Source organism: Aethina tumida, chromosome 1, assembly GCF_024364675.1.
Source record: "Aethina tumida isolate Nest 87 chromosome 1, icAetTumi1.1, whole genome shotgun sequence".
NCBI classification, from domain to species: domain Eukaryota; kingdom Metazoa; phylum Arthropoda; class Insecta; order Coleoptera; family Nitidulidae; genus Aethina; species Aethina tumida.
The window spans coordinates 54,599,456-54,610,648 of NC_065435.1; the positions used below are offsets into that span (position 1 = coordinate 54,599,456).

General features: G+C 31.7%; 1 protein-coding gene across 1 annotated transcript; it reads left to right on the forward strand.

The window, feature by feature from the left end:
* The first annotated feature begins 34 nt into the window (after positions 1 to 34).
* Positions 35 to 819, forward strand: LOC109595595 (uncharacterized). Its single transcript, XM_020010986.2, has 3 exons — positions 35 to 121; positions 344 to 502; positions 578 to 819. Exons 1-3 carry the CDS (start codon positions 70 to 72, stop codon positions 772 to 774), a joined length of 408 nt encoding a protein of 135 aa, XP_019866545.2. The 5' UTR covers positions 35 to 69; the 3' UTR covers positions 775 to 819.
* The last annotated feature ends 10,374 nt before the right edge of the window (positions 820 to 11,193 follow it).

The following is an 11,193-nucleotide window of genomic DNA, read 5'->3' on the forward strand; positions in this document are numbered from 1 at the left end:
TGTATATATGCACATAATGTTTATACTCTTGTGCTGTAAATAAAGTAAGCACTGTTTAAGTGAATAGATATGAACGCGAAACTTTTAGTCGTTGCTATTATTTTTAGTGCAATTTCTTCTGGTAAGTGCTGGTTTAATTTATTGTAAATATACCGAAACAATACAACCTTAATTCATTATTAAAAAAGTAATTATTTAAGTGATATATTAAGGTATATTTAAAACATTTTTGAACTATTTTATAAAAATATGTATATATGCTTCCTTAAAATAACATTATAGTAATTTTCTGATTTTTAATTAGTTAGTATGTTTATTTCTAATATATATTAAATTATTTTAGGCACTGCTTTAGAATGCTATGATTGTCAAATTGATTGTTCAAATGCGACCAAGGTTAGTTGTAATGGTGATAATATTTTGAAAATCCCACAACTTAGTCTAATTAGTATACCGACAGCAGAAGAGAAATTTTACTGTTATAAAGCTACGGCGAAAGGAGGTAATTAAAATATTTTGTTTTAGAAATGAGACAAAATTATTAAGTGTAATTTTTATATTCATTTATTGTTTATAGATAATATAGACACTATTGCAAAAGGTTGCATTCCTGCTGAAGTAAATGGTGAAGTAGATATCGAAGACGTTGTGGTTACAATTTCCACTTGTGATCAGGATGCTTGTAATGGGTCGTCGATTGCAGTGACTTCTACTGTTTCTATAATATTTGCATCATTAGTAATGTTCATTAAATCTTTTTTGTTAACTAATTAAAAATATCATATGTATCTATAAATAAAGGATGTACATATAACTCTATACATGTACTGTTTTTGGTTCAAATTATATTTCTTTTTGGTAGTAATGGTACGATAAAATTATTTTTTTTTTTAATTTTACTATTATATAATACTATAATTTATATAATTATATTATAAAATCATATTCAATATCTAATTAGATTTGATTTTATTATTTATTGTTTTCTAAACTATTTTGATAAATAGTGGATAGAATGATGTCATGATTTATGTACTTTTATAATGACAAAAAATTATATGGTATACAGCTAAACATTTACAAATTTATTACTTTTATCATGTACTTAAAAATAATTAGCTTCTGGTATACCATATATACACCTTCTTATGCACATAATATTTATACTCTTATGCTGTGTAATAAGTCAGTACTACGTATCAGTGAATGAAAATGAATACAAAATTTTTGATTGTTGGTATCATTTTTAGTGCCATTTCTTCTGGTAAGTACTGATTTAACGATTTTATTACATTAAGTTTCTGTAAATATACTGAAACAATGTAATGTTATCATTTTTCGTGATTGTGAAGATGTGATTATGTATGTTTGTTCTAAAGAGAATTCGAAATATGTTTGAAAGCTACAATGATATCAGGTGGTAATAAGGCAAAATTATTAAATGTAATTTTTATATTCATTTATTGTTTATAAGGTGTATAGGTCCTTTTGTTATGAAAGGTTGCATTGATACTGAATTCAATGGTGTAATGCATATCGATGGGATTAAGGTTGAAGTTTTCACTTGTGACCAGGATGGTTGTAATAGGTCGTCGACTGCAGTGGCTTCTACTGTTAATATTTGTTAACTAATTAAAAATATTATATGTATGTATAAATACTTTAGTCTTTAGTGTCTAAAACCTAAATCAAAAACAATAAATGAGCTTGGCTTTCACGGTCGCCATATTTGAATTCTGTAGATTTTTTTATAGGGACATTTAAAAAATAAGATATTACGCACCGGAGTTCAAAATATTGAAGAATTCTGCGACCGGATCAGAAAGGCAATTTGCGTCTTAGTGATCAGCAAGAAGGAGGAACATTTGAAGTAGAATTGGATTTAGCGAGCCCAAGTTTGTATTCAAACTAACAGAAACAATTCCGAACATATATACAGAATGGCATAGAACAAACTACAATAACATTACTACAGAAGGTGTTCAAATTGGCGACTTTGTCCTTGATTACCCATTTCCAATTTTCGTGTCTATGACGGCATATTTGAAATATATTCGGATTATTACGAAATCTATCAGCGGATTCCACAATTTTGTTCTATAATTTTTCTTCACTATTTATTGCTACGGCATATATTTCATTTTTCATAAACCCCTAAAATGAAAAATGGAGAAGATTAAGATCGGGACTATAAGCTGGACATGATATTTCCAAATCTTCTTTGTAAAAATGCTTGTAAATTCATGAACTGTGTTTTATTGTTGTTGATTTTCAATACTGATTTAACGATTCACATTACATTATATAAGCACCGTTATAGCAAATCTGAAAAGTACTATCATTAGATTAAACGTTAAATTGAATATTAATTCCTTAAATACATCTGGATATTATTTGATTGAATATACAGTAGGAATCATTATAATAGCCTTAATAGATTGTATAATATCCTTTATGTTTTATAATTTCAATACATCTCCGAGGCAACCAATTTACGAATATATAACATGGTCTAAAATTGTACAATTTTTATGTCGAATATGATTAGAAACATAATCCCACATGTTTTCTGTAGGGTTGGTATCTGAAGATTGCGTCGGTTAAGGCAAATCATTGCGGGTTTGATTTCTTAACCAACCCATCACAATTTTGGAATTGTGTTTAGTCTTGTTGTAATATTGAAAAATATATTTTTTAATATGTGGAAGCAGATAGTTGTTTAAAATATTCCTCTGTATAAATCGGTCCGTGTGTACGCCAGAAGCAGAGAAGCATTCCCATATCATAATTAAACCTCCACCCTGCTCCACAAAGGGTATAACACTTACCATAGTCTTGTCCCTGCAGAACATCTAATATAAGCTAAATTCCCATATTTGCATAAATAAGATGTAGACTCGTCACTAAAAGCCTTTCCATCGCCACGTTCTGTAATCGAGTGGACGTGATCCTAAGCAAATCGAAATTAGACAATTCTTATTAAAAAACAAAGTCTCTAGCCACCCACTGACGTTTTTCTCACAATCCTTAAACTAAATTTCAGAAAGTTCCATTTCCTCCAGGTTGACATTAATACAGGAAATGACTTATTTAGCTGTAAACAATACTTGTTTCTCTCGGTCTTAGTAAGGGTGGATTATATGTTTTTTTTTTCAGCGCCCGTAGTTTGACAACGATTTATTATTAAATACTTATAATAAGTAAAAGATAAATAATCGATTGAATCGACACAGTCTATTAAAATAATGTAAAATAATAAGTTAATAGTGAAAAAATAAAAAAAGTTCGGAGTTAATTAAATAATAAAATTATATGGACCTACTGCATAGTGATTGGCATTAAAAAAACGACAAAAAAATATGGCATAATCTTTCGAATGTCACTGCTTAAAAGTAATAGCTTACAAAAAATATAGGAATTTATCCGAAATTTTTTAACCAGATATGTACTTCTAAATAAGTCGATTTCTTAAAAAAAATCCATCAGAAAACAAAATGTTAAAGTTAGTAACAAAACCTTGTTCTTGTACTTTTTTTTGCAGTGGTTACTTCGGAGTATTTTCAATTATTGTAACCCAAACAATTTTTATCTGGTTTTTTGTTTTTCAACCAAATTATACCGTACGGAAGTACAAAATATCGGTGAATTGTGTGAACGAATCACAACGGCTGCCTATAATTTGCGTCTCTGGGAACAGCAGCAAGGAAAACGTTGGAACTAGTGCGATGAAATTGGATAAGACGGGCCCAAGTTTGCTTACGGTCAATGGAAAAAACTTTGAACAGCTTTTGTACAGTAAGGTTTGTTACAAACTTTAACATTGTTGATCTCGTTTTCTGTTGGACTTCTATTAGAATTTTTTTAAGAAATCCACTTATTATTTTGAAGTGCATATTTTTTAAAAAATTTTGGATAAGTTATGAAATATCCTGTATAATTAAGGCATTTTGAATTATATTTTTGTCATTGTAGGCAAATGTGTATATTAGTGAGTAAATTGGATCTTTTTATTATTTATCGGTACTAAAGAAATTATTGGAGGTGCTAGGGATTGTAATAAATACGAATGTAGTGAATTCAGTGTGATTGATGCAGAGAACGTTTTATGGTTTGTGATTGGGATGGTTGTAACAGGTAATTCACTGCAGTTTCTACCATAGCTATAATAACATGCTTCATTAAACCTTTTTTGTTAACTAATTAAAAATTATATAGTAGTGTCTCTAATTATAACTATTACAATAATTTTTTCGATTATTTTTTATAGTATTATTATTAGTTTAAATTTATTTTTTTATATTATAGTATTATTATTATTAGTTTAAATTTAGATATTTACTTTTTTGAAATATTCATCAGATTTAAATAAATCCTTTGAATTAGAGACATTATTTTGTATCAATTTTTTTCCATTATTAAAGTTTATGTAGTATATATAGCCAATTATTTAAAAAAAAATCCTTTTACGTTATCTACGTTATCCATTGATGTGTCGATTCTGGTATACTATGTACGCACATAATATTTGTTTATGTTCTTGTGCTAAAGTAAACACTGCATAGCAACGAATAAATATGGATATAAAATTTTTCGTCGTGGCTATTATTTTTAGTGCCATTTCTTCTGGTAAATACTAGTTTAACGAATTTATAACATTAAACTCCTGTCAATGCCATTATATATATTTATATATGTACACAGAGTATACAGAGTGAAATAAATGAGTCTTGTTGTAGGATTGAAAAACATTTTTTTTAATATGTGGAAGCAGATACTTATTCCTCTGTATAAATCGGTCCATGTGTACGACAGACACCGTCAGACGCCTATATCACAGTGTGTATGTAACAAACATTTTGTGTACTCCTGTCCCTGTAAAACATTTAATGTAAGCTAAATCGCCATTTTTAAATAAATTAAATGTAGATTTATCACTAAAATCACAACAATGTCACAAATAACAAATAAATATTACATATGAAACTATATTTAAAGTTGTAATTTTAAATCCACATTTTATAAATAAAATATAATAAAATAAATTTTGTTTTAGTGTATATTTTAACCTTTTTTAAAATGGAACAAAATTATTCGAATGAATTGATTCTATAATTTAACACAATAGAGGTAATTCAGTCATTCATCAAGGGTTTTCTATCCGATAGTGAACTGAAACACTAATTATTTTTTTACATTACTGTGTCGAATAAATGTGAATTGAATGGAAAAAATCATTCCACTAAATTTACTAATAGTTTAATGAAATTCAGTCAGTTCAGGAATTCCTTATTTAATAATTGATAATATGAATTTAAACTAATTAGTGAATAAAAAATTTAATTTATGATAAATTGTATATTTTAAATTTTCTATTGGAGCCATATAAATATAATATATCCACTTAGTCTTAGTGATGGAATCTATCGAATCAAAATAAAATAATATTGGATTATTTAATGCTAACTATTCAATTTCTCGATAGATAACAGAAATAGAAAACACTTTTTTACACAACTGCGTTAGTGAAATGTCAAATTGAATTAAAAAAAACTATTTTCATTCTCTGTTTAATAAGTTAATATCATTCGATGTTAGTTATCGATTGGATATTAGAGAATCAATGAATTTATGGTAAATTATATTTTTTTATTCAAACGAATCATAAAATCATAAAATTATACAAAAGAATTAATTCGTATTTATTAAATTATTATCACTATCACTTGATAGTTTATCACAATCATTCGATAGTTCACATCTGTTACAAACATTATAAAAGTTGCATCCAGAAAAGTGATAATGAATTAGATTATTATATTGTATATTTTCGATTGTTGGTTTTATTCATTTCATAAGTATTAGCTACATTAAATTTGGGATGTTAAATCAAAATATACACAACGTCAAACACTTGGATCCCCTAGAAACAAAAACTAATATCAATATAACGTTTTTATAGAAAGTTTTTTGACATCGTATAAAAACATTCAACGTCAGTGTTTTCGTAAGTATACTTTTAACACAGCATTTGTTACAATTTCTACTTGTCGAAAAATGCCTGTAAGGATAATCGCCTTACATCAGCAGGGTTGGTAAAATCACCGAATTTCACTTGCTATACTTAGATCATCTGTGTGATTATTGCAAGAGAGTGGAAATATGCATAAAAGACCAGGTGGTGAACGTCCAAGAGTAACAAATGCAAGGCAAAATCTTTACATAGCCAATTTTGTACGACGCAACCGTAACGCTATTGTCCACCTGTAAACACGCAGTTTATAAGAATCTACGGTAGACTGATTTCTGCACCTACAATCCCACGATGACTTGCTGATGCCAGACGACAGTGAAGAGTGCCTAGACTTACTAGGCAACATAGTCTAGAATAAGCTCAAAAGCACATAAATTGGTATTTACCGCATTGGGAAAACATCCTTTTTTCGGACGACTCCAGGTTTGGTTTGATGTGTGTCAACAGACAGGGAACCAGTACGCAGCACAGGACTGGCTTTTCAAGGAGGGACTGAAATGTTTTGGGGTTATATTATGCATAGTCGACGGACTCCACTAATTCATATACCACATATATTAACAGATCATTTCATTTTAATGGATGATAATGCTCGATTCTCAGCACAAAAAATTTCCAAAATGCGCTAGAAGAAGCAAATGTGCAAAAATTGGCCAGCGAACTCGTCAGATATGAAACCGATTGAGCACGTGTGAGATATTCTAGATCAAGCAATTTTAAGGGTACTAAATCTACCCACAATGTCTCAGGAGAAAATTGTAGCAATTCGAGACGAATGGGCCAACATTTCACAAAGAGACATCAATAATTTAATTCTTTCAATGCCACGCCGGATTAATACACTGCTTCAGAACGGATCATTTTACAATATACAAATTTTAATAAATTGCTTTTTTGGTTTTAGTTTCTTTTTATTCATTTTTCTACCAATGTTACACCAAACCAAACAAACAAATATGCTAAAAACCTTTGTAATAAGATAAAAAATTATGTACACAAATAATTATAACATACTATTCTCTTTTATTCCCAAATATATTAGGGGATCCAAGGATTTTGACTGTGTGTATATATGTGGCCGAATATAGGTTGGTTGATTTAAATAAACATAAAAGTAAGCGTCAAATTGAAATGTATGTCAGTGTTCCTACGTTCATACTCAGCTATACATTGAATTCAAGAATTTAATCACTCACATAATGCACAGTATGCATTGCAGAATTGCAATTGATTCGTGGTACGAACTCTGTGCTGGATCACCCCAGAACATTGCTACATAGGAAAGGCAGAGCGTGGAGCGCGTCGGCGCTTGTAAGCGTCAAAGCGCGGAATTCGGCGTCGCCGTCGCAACGACGAGTCGGCGTCGGATTACAAGGAAATCCAATTGCCATGGAATTTATAATTGTGTACGGGATCGGATGGCAAATTTCATTATCTCGCGATAAGTGCTAACGTTATTAGTCCCGGAGGAATTCTCCCGCGTGTGGATTTTAAGGGGATTACTGGATTAAGGATCTGGCGGGCGGTGGCCGGAGTTTTTTTTTTCTATTGGACCCGGTGCGGATTATGCCTTTCAATCTGTACAAGTACAAATTAACGTGACGTGACGTAATCGATTTTTGTCAAGCATTTTTTTTGTTGTTGTTTACGGTAGTTTACAGAAATTATATGGAAAGGTTCATTTACCTTACATGCTAGGCAATGCGGATGTGCTGAACACAATAATATGTCTTTTTTTCATTTATCCCATTCACCTAGATAATGGTAAACTTATGTTTTCGGTTTAACATTCAACTTAATGCGTATTTCAAAATACACTATAAATAAAATATTTCCCAATATTTACATATTTTATCTATTGTTTATTTAGTGACAAACTTTTAAATGTTTGGCAGTCCAAAATCAGATACTTAATAAAAATGTTGCAATGGAAAGAAATATTAATGAATATCTAAGTTTATTATACTACTAATTTCCTGTAGTTTTCTTTTTTTTTTCATTTGAACTTTTATGTTTTATATCAGCAGGATAGTCTTTAAAAAAAACAGCGATCACACACAATCAATTTGGTTGCCTCATTCACTTTCTTCATCATTTTGACAACTGAGATTTTTGGTAAGGAAGGAAAAATAACCTCAGGGTGGATCCACATTGCCGTGATCCTGGGGCTCAGTACCGCTTCACAATCCAGTGGTAGTGGAAAGCAAACGGATCCAACCCAGGAAGACCAATCCTTCCCCAGGAAGATCTCGGATCTTCCTCAGATTGGTCTTGTTCTTCCGAACCCAGTTGACAGGGAGCTGACATCTTTGTCAGTCCTATGTCTTCTGGTTTAGCAAATCCGCATATGCAAATATACGCCATATAACCATTATGGCCATAATCTCCGTATCGTTACCCTGAGAAGGGTTTTTACATTTTCCCCTCTCTGTTCCAACAAGAAAAAAAGGAAAAATAAATTTTAATAGTCTTATTTGAAGCTGAAAATCTAAATTAATTGAAACATTACGACTCCATCCATTCATCCATATAGTTGTGTTGTACTTAGTATTTCTGAAATATCCACATGAATTTTTTGATGTCATCGGAAATTTGTATTTCAGAAAGCAGATAATATTGAAATGTACCACTACTAATACAATTGAAATTACAGAGAATTTTATTTATCAAGAAACTTATACATTGGCTTCTTTTTATTTCAATAACATTTCATTTTTTATTCTATTTTGGTGTGATAAGTTTTCAAATGAAGAATGAAATGAATTCTGAAGAACTGATGGATCCCCATAACATACTCGAACAACCACAATGTTTGATTGTGGGTATAACAAACTTTATATGTAGTTTTGACCCTGCAACGATGTTTAACATAAGCAGAACTTAAATTGTTATGTGGAAACCAGGGATTTTCTTGAAGGTGTGAGGTAAAACGAAGTCTCATTTCCTCGAGGTTGCCTGTTATCTCAGCTAATGATTAGATTGAGTTGTTTATTGACATAATAATTTCCATTTATTTATTTCTCAATCTCAGACAGATTTTTTCGTTGCAACACTTGGCTAGTTATCTTAAATTTTTTTGTAATAATGGAAACGATTGACTTATTTAGCCGCAAACTCTTCTTGTTATTCTCGGTCTTGGTAACGCTGAATTATAATTTTTCTTACACCAATAATTAAGTAATTATAATAAGCAAATTAAATAATCTATTTAAAATCACAGAGAATCCACTGAAAAATAAAAACGTAAAGAATAAAGATAGATTGTCAAATCATGGAGATTAATGACTCTTGGTACCTCTTCTGAATACCTTCTCTAAGGGAGATTATTCAATTCTTCTTGGATGTGTTGGCCCATGTCTAAAATTATAACTCGAAGCTCTAGAAAGCTATTAGGACGGGGTTGATGGTTCGGAAGCGACAGTTTTACCATATCCCATGCATGTTCAATAGGATTTAGGTCAGGTGACTTCGGAGAAGTTGTAAGGTCTCAATCCACGCCGTTCGAGCACAATTCCTGAGCGACGAGCACAAACATTATTATAAAATTTGGTGGTAAACCATGGACATACGTGGATAATTTTGTACGACGATTATAACAAAATCTTTCAGATTTCCAGTCATCCGTCCGGTGAACATGATACCTTGCCCATTCCAGTCTTTGTTGCTTGTGGTTGTGGGTCAAATGCAATCATCGCAATGGTGTTTGTGAACGTAACCCTGCATTTGTCAAGCGTCTCCAGACCGTAACTGGAGCAATACGAGCTTTTGAAGCATTTTCTAGCTAACCTGCCAGGTGTGAAGAGGACGCTGTAGGGTTCCTACGGGCTTCCAATAGTAAATATCGTCTTCATTTGCGATAGTTCTCCTTAGTCTACCACTCCTTGGCCTTTCAGTAATAGAACCAGTTTGATGAAATCGAGTACGCAAGCGATAAATAACACTTCGTGCAATATTGAGTCGACCTGCGATTTCAAACTGATTGTCCCTAGACTCTAACATTCATATTGCTCTACCCTTTTCATGTTGTTAATTTGTATCTAGGCATAATTATCGTTTTTTCTTTGTTTTTATCTTTTAGTCTAGGGTTCATAAAAGTTTAATATCACTAATTTTTGAACGTAAGTTCGTTTGTTGAAAAATTATACAAGAGTGGAATTGGCTGGAAATTGTGAAAGAAAGCTATTTTCCTATAACGTTAAACATTTTACTCCATAAATCATAATTTACAAACAATGTAATAAATTAATTAGATTAGAAAACTTTTCGTAAGAAGAAAGAACATACATATATTAAAAACAAATATATTTTGGGCTTCACCAGAAGAAATAAAGAACGTAGTGGAAGCGGGTTCGGTCCCAAAAGTAAAAAAAAAGGAAACGAGCGGTGCCGGTTCTCAGTCATTGAGTGGCTTCGAAACGCGAATTTGACGTGTGAGTGATTGGCAGTCGAAAAACCGCCGGTCGCAAGTGACAACTGTTTCCGTTATGCGTTCGGCACAATCGTCCGTTTTGTCATTCGTATATTTCCATTGAGCGTGCTCGTGGCCGATGTATGGTCCCCATTCATCGCCGTTGTCTTGCCGTTGTTCCAAACGGAATGGGTACTGACAAATTTTTGTTTTTCACCCACCATTATGTGTGTTCTCCGTGTATGGATTGAACACACGCGAATATGAGTTTTCCGAGAAGTTTTTAGACAATTTCTAGTAAACAGAACAAAACTAGACAGATGCTACCCGTATTATCGGGACAGATCTGACATTTTACACAAAACAGCAGATCTGATTCGCGATAGCGAACATTATATTACTTACTACCTTACATTGGCCGATGGCTGTGCCAGGTAATACGATCTTATTCGGCCAACCTCCTCTAATCAATGCAGATCTATTGTGTATCACAATAGATGTTCGATATGTGTCCCTATTTAGACTGGCTAATAGATTCAATAATGAAGCCAGCAGGTTGGTTGCACTTTTTTATGTCGAACTGGGAAAATGCTCCGTGATTGTTCACTTCTCGTTTGGAGCCTGTGTAATACGATATTTATCTTTCGTGGACTGCACATTTAAGGTAAAGGGACCGGAATGTGTTTTATGGTCTATTTAAGGACAACAATGATGATTAAAATTGTCCTCGGTTGCTAATTTATTGAAATCACAA

Excerpts from the sequence above, each read along its gene's own strand:
- LOC109595595 (XM_020010986.2), top strand. The coding sequence starts at position 70 with ATGAACGCGAAACTTTTAGTCGTTGCTATTATTTTTAGTGCAATTTCT. Across the intron at positions 122-343 it reads TTTTAGTGCAATTTCTTCTG|GCACTGCTTTAGAATGCTAT; the intron begins GTAAGTGCTGGT and ends AAATTATTTTAG. Across the intron at positions 503-577 it reads TAAAGCTACGGCGAAAGGAG|ATAATATAGACACTATTGCA; the intron begins GTAATTAAAATA and ends TATTGTTTATAG.